This window comes from Mercenaria mercenaria, chromosome 1 (assembly GCF_021730395.1).
Source record: "Mercenaria mercenaria strain notata chromosome 1, MADL_Memer_1, whole genome shotgun sequence".
NCBI classification, from domain to species: Eukaryota; Metazoa; Mollusca; class Bivalvia; order Venerida; family Veneridae; genus Mercenaria; species Mercenaria mercenaria.
The window spans coordinates 28011820-28034542 of NC_069361.1; the positions used below are offsets into that span (position 1 = coordinate 28011820).

At 37.4% G+C, this 22723-nt stretch overlaps 2 protein-coding genes across 5 annotated transcripts in view; one reads left to right on the forward strand and one right to left on the reverse strand.

Annotated features, from left to right (window-relative positions):
- LOC128556929 (uncharacterized) overlaps positions 1–18537 on the forward strand; it is a 31309-nt gene extending 12772 nt beyond the window's left edge. For all 4 annotated transcript variants that reach the window (XM_053542948.1, XM_053542955.1, XM_053542940.1 and 1 more), the window contains 5 exons: positions 11462–11652; positions 13914–14077; positions 15719–15907; positions 16328–16726; positions 18097–18537. In XM_053542948.1, coding sequence (XP_053398923.1) covers positions 11462–11652; positions 13914–14077; positions 15719–15907; positions 16328–16726; positions 18097–18281 — 1128 coding nt within the window. In that variant the 3' untranslated portion in view covers positions 18282–18537. The remainder of the gene's footprint in view (positions 1–11461; positions 11653–13913; positions 14078–15718; positions 15908–16327; positions 16727–18096) is intronic.
- LOC128555435 (uncharacterized) lies at positions 4696–5922 on the reverse strand. Its single transcript, XM_053537724.1, has one exon. It carries the CDS (start codon positions 5920–5922, stop codon positions 4696–4698), a length of 1227 nt encoding a protein of 408 aa, XP_053393699.1.
- Positions 18538–22723: the final 4186 nt, after the last annotated feature.

Consider the following 22723-nt stretch of genomic DNA (forward strand, 5'->3'; position numbering starts at 1 on the left):
AAATGAAAAGAAAATAGGGGGTTATGTAGTTCCTAGTGAAATGCCAGTCAGTTGTGGTCTACTACCCTAAAAATGGCGCATATTTACTCTCGTCCGCGCAATAAACACCTACTTCCGGTTTCGATCTGCAAAACTTGACATGTGGGGTGTATGAACATGAAAACCGTCTCATTTCATGCAAAATGTCTTCTAGTAATGAAAAACGGTGATTAAAGCACTCGTTCTACTCGAATTTGCGCAAAAAAATGGGAAAATTAGGATCTATTTATTATGGACTTCTTTCGACTACACCACGGAAGCACATTTTCGACCGAATTACTGACCTTATTCCTATAGGTTAAAGGTCAGTAATTCAAATCCTTCTTTGTTTCATATAAAAAACGACAACTTCAGGTCGTCTTTACGTATCTTTAGAGAACATCACTTTTTCCTACACCTATTTTTCATGACAGTTCTATCACAAATTAACGAAAAAATGAAAAGAAAATAGGAGGGTATGTAGTTCCTAGTAAAATGCCAGTCAGTTGTGGTCTGCTACCCTAAAAATGGCGCATATTTACTCTCGTCCGCGCAATAAACACCTACTTCCGGTTTCGATCTGCAAAACTTGACATGTGGGGTGTATGAACATGAAAACCGTCTCATTTCATGCAAAATGTCTTCTAGTAATGAAAAACGGTGATTAAAGCACTCGTTCTACACGAATTTGCGCAAAAAATGGGAAAATTAGGATCTATTTATTATGGACTTCTTTACACCACGGAAGCACATTTTCGACCGAGTTACTGACCTTATTCCTGAATCGATTTTACTAGCTCCGTGTAGACGGCCGGGTCTAAAATTTTACCTGAGGTAACGGAAGTCAGATGAAATGGAAACGGTCATCCATCCATCCAGATTCAGCTCAATTTGCGGAAAAAGTAAACGGTTAAGGTTAGAGACCACCAATTATTTTCCCATAGACTTACATTGTAACATTATGGCGTATACGGCCTTCCATACATCGAAACATGTATATCTAATTGCAAGATTTTCAAGAACTATCTTAGTTCTACCAAAATATCGGACGAAAAACATATGAATAGTGATACTTTATTTAAGTAATTTTCCTGTGAATGAGACGACCCCCTGTTTACATCATTGACATGGCGGGAGAAATTCGTTTGATAAAACTTTTTTTCAATACACATAAAATGTAGCAAATTTTGTCAAAAGGTATAATAAAATACTGTAAATGCAGTGAAAAAATATCAATTTTTGAAAAAATAATCACTTCCTGGGTTTGTTTACATGACTGACCAATCAGAACGCACAGACGTTACCTTATTCCCAGGTATACACTTACCTCATTTCCAGTAAGTTCCCTGTACTTTTTTGAATTGGTGGTCTCTGACCTATAGATGAATGTTTCGTATCACATTTTCCAATTTTACAGTGATATTGTGAAACATGATTCAATACCAAATGTCTTACAAAGTTTCGTCAAGAAATGTTCAGTTTTAAGAAAGATATGGACAGTTTACTGAGGTCACCCCCTGTCAATTTATATGCCCAGACTCAGTCCCTGTCGTCGTCAGATTGCAATTTTTTGTGAAAATTTCAGTTGTCTGCTTTTGATTTGACTTGGAAGCTGAAATACGATTCATTCCGTAAAAAATAGAAATCAGGTTTAATAATTTTGATCATTCTCTAACATTACAGAGGTAAAAATGATCCTTTTTGTCCAAAAAGCTCAGATAAAAATGGGCACACCTGTTAAAAAAGAGGCCAAATAAAAAAAAATCAAATTTCACGCTTATTTTTGCACGAAAACGCTTTTCTACATCATTTACAACAGATTCGTGGCCATTTACATTACCTGTGATGACTTCCGACGAAAGTCATGTTTTAGCTCTATTATAGGTTAGAGACCACCAATTGTTTTCCCATAGACTTACATTGTAACATTATGGCGTATACGGCCTTCCAAACATCGAACATGTATATCTAATTGCAAGATTTTCAAGAACTATCTTACCAAAATATCGGACGAAAAGCATATGAATAGTGATACTTTATTTAAGTAATTTTCCTGTGAATGAGATGACCCCCTGTTTACATCATTGACATGGCGGGAGAAATTCGTTTGATAAAACTTTTTTTCAATACACATAAAATGTAGCAAATTTTGTCAAAAGGTATAATAAAATACTGTAAATGCAGTGAAAAAATATTTATTTTGAAAAAAATAATCACTTCCTGGTTTTTTTACATGACTGACCAATCAGAACGCACAGACGTTACCTTATTCCCAGGTATACACTTACCTCATTCCCAGTAAGTTCCCTGTACATTTTTGAATTGGTGGTCTCTGACCTTAAGAGACACCCATTATTATTGTCGTCTGGTAACATGCTTTGAAAAAATACATGTGTTTTGGGTCAGTCATTTGCAGATAATACGGTACAGGTCGCGTAAGGTGTGCATTTTGGGCCATTTTTGCCTCAACATTTAGTGTCCTGAAACCGGCATTTTACTCATTTTTATCATAGAAGCAACAGATTCGGCAGGCTGAAAATGTCACACAATGAAGTGCTAAGTATATGCAATACATTCGCTCAACACTTGCCGTGAATTTATCAAAACTGGATGTTTTATGATTTTTTTTGTGCACTGGTTTTAGCGCAGATATGTGGAATTTTCAAATCTACTGTCCCTTAGTTTAAGAATATTTTATTGCAAATGTTACACAAGATACATTCATACACATACAGACAGACATAACAACACAAGCAATAGGATATTGACGGAAGTATTGAAATACTTATCGAGTCAACCTCCGGAAAGATAATATTTACAATACTATGGATGGCTGTTAAACTAATGTGTAACACGTTCCTAGTTATTTATGAAAAGGAAAAAAAAGCAAAATGAAAAACCAAAAAGAAAAAGGAAAAACAACAAAATGCTCAGAAATGGAAGGTAAAGATGAAATAAAAGTATTAGTACATCGCCTTTTTAGTATTTAGAATATTTTAGCAAAATTAGGTAACCATAATGGTTAAAGTATGAAATAGTACATAGAAGAACTATATTCTCTAGAATGAAAAGGGAAGGAAGAAAATATGTAGAGAAAATGTTCAGCTGCCCCAAACCACTCCTAGCTTTATATACTTAACAGTCTTGTTGTCTGGAGATAATGACAGTGTGAAACAGTATAGGGGTCAGATCACAAGTCAAGCGAACCTATGGCTTCCAAGGATAAATTGTTGGACAGCTGTGAAGATTTGTCTGTTGTCAGTATCAGACAGAGAAGTATCACCATAAAGTAAGGTGTTAACAGTGATAGACTGGGTGAAATTACCAACAGAAATTAACATTACATGCCGAGGAAGGTAATACAGTCTACATTCAAGCAAAAAATGTGAGCTGGTCTCGGGTTGTCCGCAATGACAAAGCGGAGAGTTAACAATATTACGTAAGAACAAATGATAATTAAGACCACTGCATTTCATACGAAGTCTAGCATGAAGAATTTGTGCTTTTCTACTTCCACAGTAATAATAAGAGGGAGTTTGACGCTGGTCGGCCTTAAGACGCCTCTTTAACACACTAAGCGACGGTACATTTTTGATGTCATCCGAAAGATCGTCCATTCGCGACAGTCAAAGGAAGAAAGGAATTGAAGTATTGTGAAGTGCGAGAAGCCACCGAGCGGAGATCACGGAATTGCGAAGGCTGTAGTTGGAAACTGAATTAACGACTGGCGGGACGAGACTGATCAGATACGAAGGAGAAGTGCCTCTGCACATTTGAAAAAAGCATGATAATTCTGTGATCGCGCCTTCTATCTTCAAGCGTCCTCCAATTCACCTCTAGTCTTAAGTCATGCAGTGATACTAGCTTGGTGGCTCCAGTTACGATTCTGGCACACTCATTTTCAATTTTGTCAAGTTGTTCCTTTTCATATGCTGTGCAGTTGTTCCAGATTACATCTGCATATTCCAAAATCGGTCGTATAAAGGAAAGTTTATATCGTTTCAAGAGATCTTCGATCTAAGACAATTTTCAGCTTGCGCATAACATGAACCCTTTTACAAACCTTGCTTGTTATGTAGTTGATATGATGATGCCATTTAAAATCGTTTGACAGAGTGACACCAAGATGTTGATGATAGGAAACCTCAGGAATCTGGAGTCCTGCCATAAAGAGGGGTAGATGTAAATGTTGATTTGCTTTGCGAGAAAACAATAAAGATTCAGATTTTGCAGGGTTGAACTGTACTAACCATGTATCGGCCCATCTGGATATTTTCTGGATGTCCGTCTGTAGTAACATGAGTTGCCTGTTCAGGTTGGTCAACAATAATATAAAGGCTAGTATCATCAGCAAACAAGCTGATTTCACTGCCAATGTCAACTACAATGTCATTAATAAAAATCAAGAACAGAAGAGGCCCAAGAATAGATCCTTGGGGGACACCAGCACCGATAGCTTTCCAAGTAGAAGAGGTTCCAGGAAGGATAACCCGTTGGCGTCTATTGAAAAGATAGTTAGAAAACCATTCAAGTAAAGATCCAGTATTACCTGCATTTTGTAGTTTTACGAGAAGACCTTTGTGCCAAACCTTGCAAAAGCTTTGCTGATGTCAAAAAAGACAGCCCTAACCTCAAGCCCTTCATCTAGAGCTTTGCAAAATGTATTGTAGAGAAGGGTCAACTGACTGACAGTGGAGTGGCCAGGTAAGAAACCAGACTGCACCGGGTTAGAAAATTTGTGTCATGAAGGTGATTGTAAGTATGTTTAAATAAAACTTTTTCAAATGCTTTTTCTACACAGCTGAGAAGGGATATAGGCCGATAGTTGTTTGGGAGAGAGGAGTCGCCTTTCTTAAAAACAGCACACACGTTTGCATCTTTCCAGGACAGAGGAACGTTTGCTGAGTGCAGAGAATAGTTGAATAAAGAACAGAGAGGGCCGGAAAGTTGCCGAGAAGCCTCGCGCAGTATACGATTACTAATTCCGTCGGGACCAGAAGCCTTCCCTATTTGCAAGTTTCTGAGAACATCCTCAACTTCATTCTGGATAAGAGTCACAGATGATAGCTGGCGTTCAACTGGAGGGACGGTTGGATTCGGTGGAATTTTACCGTCATCATTTAGTTGAGTCTGATTTGCGAAGTACGTATTTAAAAGGTCAGCCTTTTCTGCATCACTTGTGGTTGGCATATTAGTGACAGGATCGATAAGGGGTGGGATAGAAACAGAAGAATCTTTAGTTATGAAAGGCTTCAATGTATTCCACCAGTCTTTTGAAGAAGATGTGCAGGTTTTAAGTTTGTCTACGAGATTAATGTAGTACGTTGATTTGGCCTGCTTGATGGAACGTATAGTGTCATTACGGATCCTTCGAAATTTAGACCAGTGCTCGACAGATCCCGACAGTTTTGCTTTTTTATATGCACGTTTACGCCTCCGAATACACCGTCGTATTGCGCTTGTCATCCATGGGACATCTCTAGGACGTACTGTAACAGTTTTATTTGGAATAAGGTTTTTACATATCGATAAAATTGTGTCAGTTATGTTAGAAGCGTACGCATTGACATCTGCGTTGGAACACGATTCCCAATCTGCTGACGAAAGACTTTGTCGCAAGAGGTCAAAGTTGCATTGATCATACATCCAAATAAGCCTTGTAAACGTAATTGGCTTAGGTTTACAGAATTTAAGAATACAGTACGTGGGACAATGATATCTGAGCTCCTGTTCTAGGAAGTGATCACTGACACCGGAAGCTACAACAGATCTTGGATTAGAAACGAAGAAGAGGTCAAGTATAGAGCTTGAGTTCTCTGTAAAATGCGTAGGCTCTTGGATCAATTGGGTGAAATTATTTTCTTGACAAAGTGAGGCAGTTTTTAAGTTGGAGCGTTGGTCCATAATGTTCCAGTTGAAATCACCTGTTACGATTATGTCATGAATACCGGTATCGATAGCAATCGTCTAAAAGAGTGTTGTAGACAGAGTCAGAACCTGAGGGACGGTAGAAGGTTCCGAAAAGTATCCGTTTGTTGTTGCGAAGAGAGAGTTCAAACCAAAGGCATTCCAATCGATTGGGTTCGAGGTCGGGTCTACGTTTGAAGTGAATGCAATCCCTAACATAAATCACCACTCCGCCATGACTGTCCCCAAATCTGTCTTTGCGAATCGGGGGATGGAAAGAATGTATAAGAAGGTCATCATCTGAGATGGAATCATTTAACCAGGTTTCAGTGAAAGCTAAAGTATCAAAGTTGGTCAGCTCAGACGCAAGGATATCGATCTTGTTGTAGATGCTTTGAACATTATAATGGACGAAAGATAAGTTGTTAGACTCAAAATATCAGAAATACCAGAACATGAGGAGACTGAAGAGAAAGAAGAATGACTGGGAGATGGTCCAGGATTTTTGTGAATATCACCAGCATTCATAAGTATTATGTATAACCAGAGGTAAAAAGTAACTTGGAAAAAGCACCATGTAAGATTCTGGATAAAGATAATGTTGGTAATGTAAAGTGAGGTATTCGGATGCACGCTCCGCGAAGGGTGATGGTTATAGTGTACTGTATTATATGTATGAAGTATGTTATAATATACAGAAAAGACAGAAAACGTGTTATAGAATAAGCACAAACACCAAATCATGTACAGCAAAGGCAAAAAGTGCGAGGGGCATCTATAGCAGATCATTCGAGATTCAAACAGATGCAGTTCTTACATAGAAAAGATGCCCAACATAACTTACAGGAAGGGAGTAGCCATTCGTAGCAAGATGTGTCTCCAGCCTCATTAGGATACCGCCAGGAATAATGACAATAAACCATAGGTGACTAACCATTGTCAAATGGAAACAAGTAATACATATTCCTGAAGTATCCTTTGATTACTGCAAGACTATTTCTAGAAGTGGCGGGGCAAAACTTAGCCAGGGCAAGCTGAGTTACTGAATAGGCAGTGATAAAGAAGGGGAGTAAGAAATAGAATAAGCAGGACATGAAAAGAATCAAAGACTTTTATCGTGAATGGCACACGAAACATCTGATAGTATCAAAACTAATTTCAGTTTAGTAAAGTAATTTACTGAAAAAGTGCTTTAATAACTTAGCGGACTTAGACTCTAATGGAATCATTGCATAAAACAATGTGGCATCTACGTTTACAATGATCAATCGATAACTGATTATTAATGAAGATGAACTTACAGAATTATAATCAAGTACGCTTAAGACATTTGATCGGTTACAGGCATAAGGCGCAGCGAAACATCCTCAGCAGTACAGAAATGATCAAAGTATATAATTTATTAATGTGCGTATATATACTGCAGTTATACTGCTATCCAAAAAGAGCGAACCTATCTGTACATGATACTTCGGGATACATCGTAATAACTTAGACTAAAATTTAAAACAACAAGTTCTATAGTCAATATCAGAGCGAGGTAAAAAAGATTCAGAATATTGCTTACATACAATATGTAGAAGACTATACGACAAGATGTAACAGTAGTAGCCATGTAAATAAATAATCCTAATAACATAGTCATCATGACGAGCCTTGCATAGCCACGACATAACGAATTTAAATATATTAAGTATGCAAGCCTTCGTACATACTTTAAGCAGAACTAATTCAGTGCAATCCTTTTAAACGTTTAGAATGACAGGTCTATTAAGACCTAAAACTGTCCCTTGCCCCCATTAAGATCATTAACGTAAATGTATGCATCTTTCTGTTCATACTGCCTCGCAACTCTCACGAGTATTCTGGGTTTAATATAAATGTGAAAAAGGTAGTAAACATTATTATTGTCGCAAACTTTTGATTTCATTTTATTTAAACATATCTTATTCCTTCCTTTTTATGACAACATAATATTATACAATGTACATAATTGAGCCGCGCCATGAGAAAACCAACATAGTTGGTTTGCGACCAGCATCCTGCATCCGCGCAGTCTGGTCAGGATCCATGCTGTTCGCTAACAGTTTCTTCAATTCCAAAAGGCTTTAAAAGCGAACAACATGGATCCTGACCAGACTGTGCGGATGGTCTGGTCTGGATCAATGCTGGTCACAAACCCACTATGTTGCTTTTCTGATGGCATGGCTCAATTATACAGACAAAACATTTTAGGAAAGGTAAAAGGATTGGGCCACAAGTTCATCTAACATTAGTAATTCGATCCATCCCCGAAGGTATATTTAAAGGAAAATTTATATTATTGATTGCATTGTTTTGACATGAAAAAAAAGATGTCGTAAACTTGTTAACTGGATTGTGCCCGACATAACAGTCACACAATAGTTTGACTGGGTTAAATTATAATAAAATTTACGGAAAACTTTGTCAAAAGGAGTTGACTTTTGACAGTGCTAAATTTTATTATGACTGCGGTTTATATCAACATACATATTAAAGAAAAATGTGAAAATTAGGTTTCTGAATTCTGAACAATTTTAGCCAAGGCTTATGTTTGTAATTTCTTATAAAGACCTATATCTAACTGGACACTTTTCGAAGAAAAAGTAGAGCTATTGCACTCGCCCTGGCGTCGGCATCGCCGTCGGTTAAAGTTTTTGATAAAGTCAGCTATCTCTGTTACTATCAAAGCTATTGACTTGAAACTTAAAATAGTTATATACTATCAAAATCTACACCAGGAGAAACAATCCCCACAACTCTGATCTGAAGTTTGATGGAGTTATGCCCCTTTTTGACTAAGAATTTTTGGTTAAAGTTTTTGATAAAGTCAAATATCTCTGTTATTATCAAAGCTATTGACTTGAAACTTAAAATAGTTACTGTTCTACACCAGGAGAAACAATCCCCATAACTCTGATTTGAATTTTGACAGAGTTATGCCCCTTTTTAACTTAGAATTTTTGGTTACACTTTTTTATAACATCAAATATCTTTGTTACTATCAAAACTATTGACTTGAAACTTAAAATAGTTATTTACTATCAAAGTCTACACCAGGAGAAACAAACCCCATAACTCTGATTTTAATTTGACAGAGTTATGCCCCTTTTTAACTTAGAATTTTTGGTTAAAGTTTTATAAAGTTTTTTACTGGCAAAGCTCTAATTCAGAGTCAAGCACTGAGAAAAGTCGAGCACGCTGTCTTGCGGACAGCTCTTGTTTCTCTCCGTCTCTGGTCTAGGGACTGGGGTGGGGCGGCTTTATCTGGTTCTGTCCCTCTGGTCAGATATCTCTGTGTCTGTGCTAATAGAGGAGAGTGTGTGCTCCGTCTGAGCGGCTCCCTTTGTATGTAAAAAATCTTTGAACGAGTTTATCATGAAAAGGGCGCTATACCGAACACTAAAGTATGGGCCTGGTTTCAAGTATCGAAATCTGTTCCGGCCAACGGGAACGAAGGACATTTCATAGGAAAATTAACAATAAAAACACAATTTCTTGTATATCATGATTAATCATTTTGATTAACTTGATTTACATGAATGAACAAATCCGCTCTACCTCTTGAACTTCACAGTGGAACCCTATAGCAATATAGGCACTGGTGTGTACACCGAGAAAATATACATACATCTACATAGACAACAAACTTAAAACAAGCAAATAAAACATAAAACAAACAAATAATAAGGAACACAATTTGGCAAAAACTCTGGACGGTTAGTGGAAAAACAGTGAGGTAGTTTAAACCGGTCATTGATGCATACCAAATCGTACTCTTAATCCCCGTCATGTCTCAAGGTTACAGGATAATTTTGGAATCCTTAACACCTGGGATGATAACGGAATTGATGGTATGCACAACGCGAAAATGTCCATAAAATTTATGTTAAAACCAAACTTTAAGAGCATTTTTCTGTCATGAGATAGCTTGGTAGTTATCGCGATACTTAAAAATATTATCTTGATAAAACGAAGTTTTCTGAAAAGATTATCTCGGTAGTCGAAAGTTGCCTGGGAATATTGTTTATTCTAACAAGATCCGATTTATTTTCCTATTGAACAAAGAAGGCTGAAATTAGTGAATTATTATACAACAATTCACTGTTCTGACGTCACAATTATTACGCTTAGTGTCAAACGGAAAAAAAACCTATTGAAAACGGGCAAATATTTAATGAATGCCGTTATCAATGATGTACTTTAAAGTCCTTGGTAAAAACGTGTTAGAATCGAAACGATGTACGGTATCTCATTTAGTAATTTGCTTTTGAATAAAAACATTGTCGCTCAGATGCGTATTATTATTTCACTCGGGCTGCGCCCTCGTGATATAATTCCTTCGCATCTGAACTCCAAATAATGATTTATTCAGCGACAAATTACTAAATGGGATATATTATTTCTTAAACTAATTATTTACATTATAATCTTGATACTTAAGTAAGCGTAGCTAAGTGCCTACAGCTGCCATTTATTTGACAAATGGCTATCTTGATACTTTAAAAATATCTTGATATTTCAAACGTTTTTTGAAAAGTTTATCTCAATGCCCTAAAGTGTATTCGAAGAAATAAAGGGCACATTTAGAAAACATAATTTATTGCGATAGTTTTCAGAAAAATATATAAATTTGCTGGAAAGTTTAGATTATTATCGTGATAGATATCTATCTGTTTCGAACATTAGCTCATAATTTTGCACTAGAACACTGTCGGGAAATTAAAAAAAAAATCTAGAAAATATTATTTATTGCTGTAATATTTTCTGAAAAAAATGCACACATTTCCTGAAAGATTTAGAATATTATCGTGATAGCTACCTATCTCATGGCAGAAATATGTAACCTTAAGAACCATTATAATACACATGTACTCAAAGCGTTTGTAAACAGATCATCAGAGAAAAACATCATAAACTGCTCGACAAGACAGGCCAGAAACAGATTTTTAAGCAACTCGGTCCGAGTGACCTTTATGGTCTCCTTATTATGGAATATTCCACCTGTTCCTTCTGACACAAAGCCGAAAGCCTGCAGTCCAAATATAAAACAGATTGAATATTAAACATGCACTGCGTGTCAAAATAGTCGGGTCTTGAATTCTTTTAATAAATGCAGTTGGCAGACTGCCACGACCCAATATCTTTTGAAGTTTTATTTTTTTATTTATTTATTTATTTATTATTTGTTTTATTATTAAATCCAGCCTACTTTTCAGTATAAAAACTAAATACAAATGTCTGCAGACTTTGGTCATTTTTCGTAGTAAATTGTGTACGGCGTCGCATTGTTTTGACGTCAAACCATGATGACGTCACAGCTGGACATGAATACGTGTTTTTGGCTCCGCCTTTGAGTCAATACGACTTTTTATCATTGATCATATGACTACACCTAGACCAACTGAAAGTACTATAAATATAGATTTAATTATTTTTTTGTCGCAAAACTATACTTAGTTTACATTAAACCATTTAAATGAGCACTTAAGAACCAAAATTGTTTATATTTCAGATGTCTTACGACAGAAAAGAGTTAGTTAAAGTTCAGCTAAGTGTTTATAAGCCAATCCATGACTGTCCTGGTCGGTACAAGGACTATTTTGTAGCGGTAGTCGGACCGGGATTACAACTCGGCAACGAGGATCCAAATAATGCGGCACGTTGCAACCCTGAAGGTCATCATGTCTGGACAATAACATTATGGTAAGTATTATTATAAATGACTGTTTCAAGTGATGGAGAAATGTTGAATACCTTTATGTTATTTGCTTTGTTTCAATAAATATAGATCTACACGAGTTCTGTCGCGGAAATATTGCGTGACTTTAGGAGTTCAGTATTATTCTGCTTAAAAAACGAGCGCATATTTCTCGATGCAAAGCTAATAATCTTTTTTCCATATGTATCTACACATATTTATATTATATAAATATTATGCATTTGTTCAAAAGTCTGAATAAAATTGACAAAACTAAAGTAAATAAAGAATAAAGCGTCGTTACACTTTTAAAATGACGTCACACACCCGATATGAAATTCAGACGTCAAAATGGAAAATTACATATTCATTTATAAACTCGTTAAGTTTCAATGGAACATGAAACGTCGATATTTTTCCATACTGACGTTCAAATTTTATATCGGGTGTGTGACGTCATTTGTGACGTCAGTTTTATTAATGTCGTCGCGTTTAAAAGTTCTTTTACGACATTTTCAGTTTTACGCAGTCTTAAGAAAAATTTATATCATTTATATCATAAATAAAGATGCGCATGTAACAAAACGATTATTATATTTTTCGAAAAATGATGGAGAATATGCACTCGTTCTTTCGCGAAATAATACTGCGCTCCTTAAGTCACGTATAGCTTCCGCTGCAGAACTCCTTCATATTTCCCGATACAAATGTAGTAATCTATAAATTGTTTTATTTCCCTGTGATAACCTATAAATATTGACGTTTCCGGTTGCATTGTAACATAACGGAAAATAAAAACGAGTATGTAGTAATATTATTTGCAACTCCGAATACTTACAAAAGGACCCGAGACGTCAATATTATTCCATTATGACGTGCAAATTTCATATCGGTAGTGACATCATTTTCATGTGCCGTCGCGTTAAAAAGTTCATCAACGGTGATATTTTAAATTTGCTTGGTCGAAACTCAAACTTGCATCATTTTTATAGTAACATGTCTCTACTCGTTCTTTCGAGCTCTTGTAGTCACGCAATATTTCCGCTGTGCACAGAACTCGACCATATTTCTTAATACAAATGTATAAACCTATAAAATTGCTTTATATCCTTGGAACACTCGATATGGCCTTTGAAAAAAAAATGAAACAAGCTTCCGAGATATTCCCTGCAGCAAACTGTAATGTTTTACTGACTTTCGGCATTATCAAATGGATATGTTTATAACACATTTCAGTTGATCAAAATTAGCCCCTTACTACGACTGCCAAGTAAAATTGTAAGCGATAAGAGGTAATGCAAAAAGAAGAGCTGACAAATACCCCCCGGAGTGTGCCCAAGAATGTTACAGTTGTCTGCTCAAAATACGTCAGAATAGTTTAGGTACAAATAATTTTGTAAACAGACAAAAAAAAAGTTCTCCAAAAGTGACCTTGACCTTGGAACTAGGGGTCTGGGTCTTGCGAATGACACAACAACTCATTATAGGGGACATTTGTGCCAAGTAATTTTAAAATCCCTTGATGAATGGCAGAGTTATTGACGGGACAAAAATGGACCCTGTAAACCTTTGACTTCAAAGTGTGACTTTGACCTTGGAGCTAGGGGTCTGGGTCTTAAGCATGACACTTTAACTCAATATAGGGAACATTCATGCCAAGTAATTTTAAAATTTCTTCATTGATGGCAGAGTTATGGACCGGACAAGAAACAGACCCTGTTAATCTCCAACCTCTAAGTGTGACCTTGATCTTAGAGCTAGGGGTCTGGGTCTTGCGCATGACACATTGTCTCATTATGGGGAACATTTTTGCCAAGTAATTTCAAAATCCCTTATTGAATGGCAGTTATGAACCGGACACGAAACAGACCCTGTTATCCTTTGACTTCTAAGTGTGACCTTGACACTGGAGCTAGGGGTCTGGGTCTTGCGCCTGACACGTCGTCTCATTATGATGAACACTTACGTCAAGTTAATTCAAAATCCTTTAATTGATGGTAGAGTTACAGCCCGGACAAGAATTTACACGGACACACGGACGGACAGTGCGATTTTAATATGCCCGCTTTCGGCGGCATAAAAAAGGTCTGTCAAAGAGGACTTGATACTAGGAGTGAGACCTTAACGCCAGATGCCAGTTTGATACATCTAACGATTGTTAAACAGTGACAAATAATAGCAGTTAATTCATATTTTTATTTTAGGCCAAGTTTTGTATTATCGGGTCTAGTCTGTTTGATGATAAATGGTTTTCTTTGCATTTCAGGCTGCCAAAAGGAAAAGATGTTTACTTTAAGTTCCTTTTAGTTCATGCTTCCACATATGCCGTTGTGGACGTTGAAGAAATCATTCCACACAGAATACGTGTTGGCCAAAAACCGCTTCGTGTAGAAATGACGTACAACAAAACTACAACCTTAGTGGAAGAAGGTAAATAGATAAAAGATATTTCTTGGTTTCAGTATAAGATTGAAATATATTTCACGAGTGAACACCAGACGCAATATTGTCACGAGTGGCATAGTCACGAGTGAAAATGTAAGATATGGTGTTCATGAGTGAAAAATATTTTGATCTTGTATTGTAAAAAAAAATATTTTCTTTTACTTCATGTTTTGACTAAATTTACCCAGTTTTATATTTCTTACCAGTGAAAAATACATTTGACATTTTTGTCTTTGAAAATACCAGAAATAATTCACTATTATAATGATATTTCGACAATTCACTGAAAACCATATAATATAATATGAGCCGCGCCATGAGAAAACTAACCGGTCGCGTCATACCAAAGACGTGAAAAATGGTACTCATTACGAGGATAGTGATAGGACTGGTCAGCCCGGTGTCAGTATAATGTGACTGGGTGGGGTATCATGTCACGTGTCTACGGCGTGATATTCCAGTGAGGCAGCACTATAAATTTGGGCATTGTGCTCACTGTTACAAGTAGACACCGTCGTTTATATGACTGAAAAATTGTTGAAAAAGACGTTAAACCCGAACACACACACATACTTGTGCATGTTGTTCATATACTGTATTTAGTCTTCTATACTGCTATCATGTGTACACTTACTCAGATATTGCCTTCTAGAGACATGTACGTATCCATGTGTACGTCACATTTTAAAATTTCAAGTTCTAGAATAAAGTAGCAATCGTTAAAAAAATAAAATCCTACCACTTTACATAAATTTTATTACTGCATATGAAAACTAGCGTTTTACATAATTCATCGAACCATTTTGTTTTAATTTTTCATTTACTCTTCCTGATAAATAAAAAATACGTTTTAGGTATCAAAAGAACATTAATCTGTAGATACGAACCTTTAGAATAATTATTTCCTTGCACTTTAAGCGTCTAGTAGCAAACTTGTGTATACAGCACATTGTTGTCGGATGAACTTGAGATACTCTGTCAAAAGATACGTCCTTTTTAGCCAGTGCGTTAGCAACTGGCTATAGCTCTAAATCAACTACCATATTTCAATCTAACGTTGTTTGAGTTTTCTTTCTATTTCTACGTAACCGCATCAAACAAATATTCCATGAACGTGTAAAAATTAGTCCCATATTAATTTTTTATAATCTTCATTGTGTGAGTGTGTGAGGAACTGAGGACTACTGTTTTAAACAACAAAAACAAGTTGCAACGGATTCAAGAATAATTATGAACTTTATATTCACATTCGAAATATTCGAAATCACTCTAGGGTAAGGGTTAGGGTTTTGGGTTTAGGGTTAGGGTTAGTGTTGAAATTGGTCCCACCCTGGGGCAAACCTAGTTTTACATAGAGTTGTAGAGGGAAAACCTTAAAAATCTTCTTTTCTTGAACTACAATGTACAGAGCTTAGATATTTGGCATGTAGCATTGTCTAGTGGACCTCTACCAACATTGTTCAAATCATGACCGGTTTTTTGCACAATGAAATATTGCTTTTTCGGGTGTATCGGTTGAAATATCACTCAATAAGCACTATCAGTCCTTTCAGGGCTTTGATTAATAAATTCGGCTAAAAGCTGCACAAACGTCATAAAATGTATTCCATATTTGTATCTTTGCAGCTGGCGATGACTTTAAAGCAATTGACAAAGAAAAATATGGACTATACCACATTCCTACTCTCAATATAGAACGGTCAGACAGAGTGCAGTTTAAAGCACCAAATGTCGAATGTCCACCAGAGTTAACACATTCTGGCAAATCAGAACTAGAAGCTGCCTCTCAAGTAGTTGTCCTGGACGACAACATCGGTAAGTTACTATATTTGAGCCGTGCCATGAGAAAACCAACATAGTGGCTTTGCGACCAGCATGGATCCAGACCAGCCTGCGCATCCGCGCAGTCTAGTCAGGATCCATGCTGTTCGCTAACAGTTTCTCTAATTCCAATAGGCTTTGAAAGCAAGCATGGAGCCTGACCAGACTGCGCGGATGCGCAGGCTGGTCTGGATCCATGCTGGTCGCACACCCACTATGTTGGTTTTCTCATGGCGCGGCTCATTTTATATCAAAAAATAAGTAAATCTAGTATATCTAACTAACGGTTCTGACAAAAAAATACCTGTCCCTAACATAAAAAAGTCAAGGATAACTAAAGTAAGAAATTATTTTATTGTATGTAGATGTATGTTACATTCAATAAATTGAATGTCATATTTAATTTCATTTAAGAAACGACTTTACCGCCTGGACACAAACAGCTCGTTCAAAACGAAAGCTGCACAAAACACGAGATGTATCTGACAGAAGAGATTAAGCCAGTGTCACAAGATGAGATGACAATTCAGTTAGACGGCACGGTATCGAATGTGAAAGAGAAAGAGAACATGACAAATGCGATGACACAGCGTACAATGACAAGTCCAAAACAAGGAGTGACTCGAAAGGAAGAGAACATGAAAAATCTGCCAACACCGCCTAACAACTGCACAACTTCAGAGGCAACTGAAAAGGTAGAGAAAGTAACAAATCATCTGACACAACCGCCAATTCAAAAGGAACAGAACATGACGAAGCCATGGACAAAGCCTACCCGCTACACATCTCAAAACATTTCCACTATCAAAACAGGTGAAAAGTTCTCTTCTTGCAACTACTTTTGGCTTGATTTCTGAGTTTCATACGACAATGCAAAAGACAAAATCATATCTGACACATTTTGATATTTTATGCCCCCGCATGCAGGCGGGTATATAAAAATCGCACTGTCCGTCCGTGCATGCGTGAGTCCGTCCGTGTGTCCATGCCAGCGTGCGTCCGTGTAATTTCTTGTCCGGGCTGTAACTCTGCCATTCATAAAGGGATTTTGAAATAACTTGGCATAAATGTTCACCATAATAAGACAATGTGTCATGCGCAAGACCCGGATCCCTAGCTTCAATGTCAAGGTCACGCATAGAGTTCAATGGTTAATAAGGTCTGCCATAACTTTGCCATCGATGGAGGGATTTTGAAATACCTTGGCATACATGTTTACCATAATGAGACGATGTGTCATGCGCAAGATCCAGACCATAGCTGCAAGGTTTAGGTCACACTTAGAATCAAAGGTTAACAGGTGTCCGGTTTATTACTCTGCCATTCATCAAGGGAATTTGAAATCACTTGGCATAAGTGTTTACCATAATAAGACAACATGTCATGTACAAGATCCAGACCCCTAGCTCTAAGGTCAAGGTCACACATAGAGGTTAAAGGTTAACATGGTCTATTTCTTGTCCGGTCCATAACTCTGCCATCGATGAAGGGATTTTAAAATTACTTGGCATAAGTGTTCCTTATAATGAAACGATATGTCATGCGCAAGACTTGGATCCCTAGCTGCAAGGTCAAGGTCACGATTTAGAAGTCAAAGGTTAACATGGTCTTTTCGTTCTGGTCCATAACTCACAAGGTCACAAAATGATTGATACCTAAACTATTCAAGCATATTTTGTACAGACAACTGTAGCATTCTTGGGCACGCTTCGGTGGTATTTTTTCACCAATAGTGACAGCTCTTGTTTTCAGTTATTTTTAGCATTACTGTTTTAAAACTAGTCTGTCTTTTTCAAAAATGTAAGTGTGTTCTCTCGAATTGGTTGTTCATGTGAGCCGCGCCATGAGAAAACCAACATAGTGGCTTTGCGACCAGCATGGATCCCGACCAGCCTGGTCAGGATCCATGCTGTTCGCTAACGGTTTCTCTAATTGCTATAGGCATTGAAAGCGAACAGCATGGATCCTGATCAGACTGCGCGGATGCGCTGGTCTGGATCCATACTGGTCGCAAAGCCATTATGTTGGTTTTCTCATGGCGCGGCTCATGTTAATCTCAGTATTTCAATCGAAAAGTGTCTGTACGAGCAAGTCATATTATTATGTCTGTCTGTATCTTGGCTTTGTTTCTATTATATATTGTTTTTGTATGATTTCATATAGCGTTTCATATTGCTTTTCAGCAATAGTCAAACCTCTGTCCTATGAACAGCAACAGCAACAGCAAAAGCAACAGCATTTCTCCATCAGAAAGAAAGGCTCCGATTTCCCAGTCAGCGAGGGCCTCATATTAGTTGCAGCTGGAGTGGCATTTGCTTCTTATGTAGGATATCGTGTGTTCAGGACGATTATGAAACGGGATGAATGAATTTTTGTTTGTATATGTCATGTCATATCAAGTTTTATTATTACCTGAAAAACTAGATAATTAGATACATATTGTTTTGAAAGAAAGTACCAAAACTTTGTTTTCATTTACAAAAAAATATGATTTAGAAGGGTTATTTTGATACTTTGTTTACAACTGATTGTCAAATAAGCAACACAATACTTTGAAAGTCAACAATTCAGTCATTGTCTCATACCTCACCTCGATAGATTTTGGAATAAATCTCAAATCCTTATTTTGTTTGAAATCTGTTCAGCATAACCAAATACCTCACACAAGTCTTCAGCTAACACTTTGTCTTTTACCTTAAATTCCTGCAAATACATGTACATCGATTTTCAATTTTATATTTGAGCCGCGCCATGAGAAAACCAACATAGTGCGTTTGCGACCAGCATGGATCCAGACCAGCCTGCGCCTCCGCGCAGTCTGGTCAGAATCCAAGCTGTTCGCTTTCAAAGTCTATTGCAATTAGAGAAACCGTTAGCGAACAGCATGGATCCTGACCAGACTGCGCGGATGCGCAGGCTGGTCTGGATCCATGCTAGTCGCAAAGCCATTATGTTGGTTTTCTCATGGCGCGGCTCATTTTACCTATTTCTCACAGGTCACAATACCTGACAACATAACGTATAACAAATACCATTATAATAAGTGTGTTTGTTTTGTTGGGTTAAACGTCGCACCGACACAATTCAGGTCATATGGCGACTTTCTAGCTTTAATGGTGGAGGAAGACCGCAGGTGCCCCTCCGTGCATTATTTCACCAAACCACCGACATTCCGTAAGCCAGCTGAATGGCTTCCTTACATGAAGAATTCAACGTCCCGAGTGAGGCTCGAACCCAGATTGGCGAGGGGCAAGTGATTTGAAGTTAGCGACCTTACCCACTCGGCCATGGAGGCCCCTCATTATAATAATTGAGGCAACAAAAAGCACAGACAACAGCATCAACAAAGGCTAAGAAATAAATGAGCTGCGCCATGAGAAAACCAACATAGTGGTTTTGCGACCAGCATGGATCCAGACCAGCCTGCACATCCGCGCAGTCTGGTCAGGATCCATGCTGTTCGCTAACAGTTTCTCTAATTGAAATAGACTTTGAAAGCGAACAGCATGGACCCTGGCCAGACTGCGCGCATGCTGAGAAAACCAACATAGTGGTTTTGCGACCAGCATGGATCCAGACCAGCCTTCGCATCCGCGCAGTCTGGTCAGGATCCATGTTGTTCGTTAACGGTTTCTCTAATTGAAATAGTCTTTGAAAGCGAACAGCATGGATCCTGGCCAGACTGCGCGGATGTGCATGCTGGTCGCAAACGCACTATGTTGGTTTTCTCATGTCGCGGCTCAAATAATCATTGCAGTACATCACGAATTGTATTAAATCACGAATTGTGGTACATCACGAGAGAACGGGTCAGTGTTTGAAACAAAGAGGTCGTCGTTCTCGTTGTGTTTTACTTTACAGCATAATCAAACCTAATAAAAGAGACGTTGTTAAGAGTTACCTTGAAAAGGTAGTTGGGTAGAGGCTACGACGTGAAATGTTCATCATTAAGAAACCGTGGCCGGCCGCAAAACTCCCTTTCTGTATCTTACCGCTGAATATTTCACTTCTTAGCATCTATCATATTCTAAGATACTATTGAATATGTCAGAATTTCTTTTACTTTCTAAGAGGAGGTTGCTATAAAAACAGTCGGGTAGAGAATAAGGGGTGCACTTACACTGCCTAGTTGTCGATACTGCTGTTATAGCGAAGTGGTAAGTGTCTGCATTAGGTGTGAGAGGTCTTGGGTTCTAGTCCGGGTCAGACCTTAAATATTTGCATACTCTTAAAGCATGTATTTGAAGGTTATCAGACTGTTAAAAAAGTTCCATATTTTTAGCGAACAGTATAATGGACCAATGTTTAGTAATCCAGATCAATCTTGAATGTAAGATAAATACACCCAAATAGAAAATATCCTTGTAATTAATTATTATGTCCCTTTAACCTACATGGCCAAGAAGAGGTACATTTCCTTGATCACAAAATCTTTTATATGAAAATAATAAATACTCATGTTTCCTTTTTTTTTTTTTTTTTTTTGGTCAGGATCCATGTTCTTCGCTAGCGGTTTCTCTAATTGCAAATAGGTTTTGAAAGCGAACAGCATGGATCCTGACCAGACTGCGCGGATGCGAAGGGTGGTCTGGATCCATGCTGGTCGCAAAGCCTCTATGTTGGTTTTCACATGGCGCGGCTCAAATGTGCTACTGGTCGAATTCCTAAAAGTGTTGGTATAAAAAGATACATTTTTTCAATAATATACTTTGTAGGAATGTTCTCGAAAACGAATTTTAGCAATCGTCTAGTACTGTATGTCACGTAATGTGAATTACAAATAATTGCATAAATTAGGCAGAAATTTGAATTAAGGTATACAGTAAAAATTGTTTTTTTTTCATTAATAGTTGTAGTAAGAAATGACTTTCGTGAGAAATGATCCCAACAACCGCAGCTCTTAGAGGGCTGTTATCTACTTCTTGCGGACGATTTGTATTACAAATATTATATTTCTTAAAGTTTATTGAGTGTGAAAAGGGAGAGACAAGTTCGCATATCATTTAAAAAAAATGTAAAATTAGCAATAAAATGTCATAGCAGAATATAGAAATGCTGACAAAATGTGCTATATATTGTCTCCTTGAGGTTGTACAGAAGATGCAGCGCGCAACCGAATAGAAAAAAGAACTAATGTAGATACTCTTTAATTTTGTATAGTGTAATACAGTTCCGTTAATATAGACCCGAAAACCTGCAATAACTCGATGTGACAAAAATAAACTGGAAAGTCAGTGAAGGCGGATGCGCAGGCTGGTCTAGATCTATGCTGGTCGCAAATGCACTATGTAGGGATAACGCATGTTTTTTCGTGTTATAACGTCTGCAGAATCCCGAGGGATTGGTTGGTGCCCGAGCCCGTAGGGCGAGGGTACCAACGTATCCAGAGGGATTCTGCAGATGTTATAACACGAAATGAACATGCGCTAACGCTATTCTAGCATAAAACGCGGAAAAAATACTAATAAATGAATACATCCTACCTCAACGTCATTAGATTTCCATGAAATGCGCGGGAATGTCTGAGCTGTTTTTAACGTTGGCGTCATTTCGTTTTGAATTATCCGTTTTGGGCCGAATGACGTTTACGCTTTGCCACGGAACTCGCATATATAAAAAGGTGTTATAACAGCACGTGAGCGCGAGAATCTCTCTGTTAACACACGTTTTCTCTCCTGTTAAAACACCCCCGAAATGTGACAATAACAGCAGTTTTATGCTAGAATGTAGGGATAACGCATGTTTTTCGTGTTATAACATCTGCAGAATCACGAGGGATTGGTTGGTACCCGAGCCCGTTAGGGCAAGGGTACCAACGTATCCCAAGGGATTCTGCAAATGTTATAACACGAAATGAACATGCGCTAACGCTATTCTAGCATAAAACGCGTAAAAACTGATAAATGGATACAATGTCTCTCAACGTCATTAATTTTCCACGAAATGCGCGGGAATGTCTGGGTTGTTTTTTACGTTGACGTCATTTTGTTTTGAATTATCCGTTCTGGGGCCGAATGACGTTTACGCTTTGCCACGGATCGCGCATATATAAAAAGGTGTTATAACAGCACGCGAGCGCGAGAATCTCTCTGTTAACACACGTTTTCTCTCCTGTTAAAACACCCTCGAAAAGTGACAAGAACAGCAGTTTTATGCTAGAATGTTGGTTTTCTCATGGTGCGGCTCATATTATGAAATGTGTTTTCATCCTGTACATATAAAACCAAAATTATTTTGATTATTCTCGTCCCTAAAACATTTTGTATAGAATATGTATACCAATCCTTAGCTGCATAAATTGTATGTTACAGTAGTAGAATTAAAAGGAATTTACATATACATGTTAGACATTTACGAGTAGCATCAAAATGTACATTTAGTAACAGTTAGAATATGGATATCATATTTATCACTTACAATACAAATGACAAAAGTTAAAATGTCAGAGACTATTTACTGTTCATGTGCGCTGTGTCATTGTATCAACTAAATCACTAAAATTGTCATTTTCAGAGTCTGTTGATGGGGAGTTCTTGAAAAAGGCGGCATTTTCTACAATTGTTCCAGCTTGTTCCCAGAAGCAATGATTGAGTTTTTAAAGTTAATGTTGAAAACTTATACTTTTCATCTGCACCTACAACCAGTGCTTATTTTCTCTTCATTTTTTTTATTTGCTAGTTTTAAGATAATTCTTCGAAACGAGATAAAAAAAAATCTTATCTAAAATGGACCTGGCTGCGCGTGTTATTGCTGTGAACATAGTACATTTCATATAAAATATATAATTATTTTGTGCATTACAAATTTCAG

What these genes read in the sequence shown, in the direction of transcription:
- LOC128555435 (XM_053537724.1), bottom strand. Translation starts at nt 5,922, where the DNA reads ATGGACCAACGCTCCAACTTAAAAACTGCCTCACTTTGTCAAGAAAAT.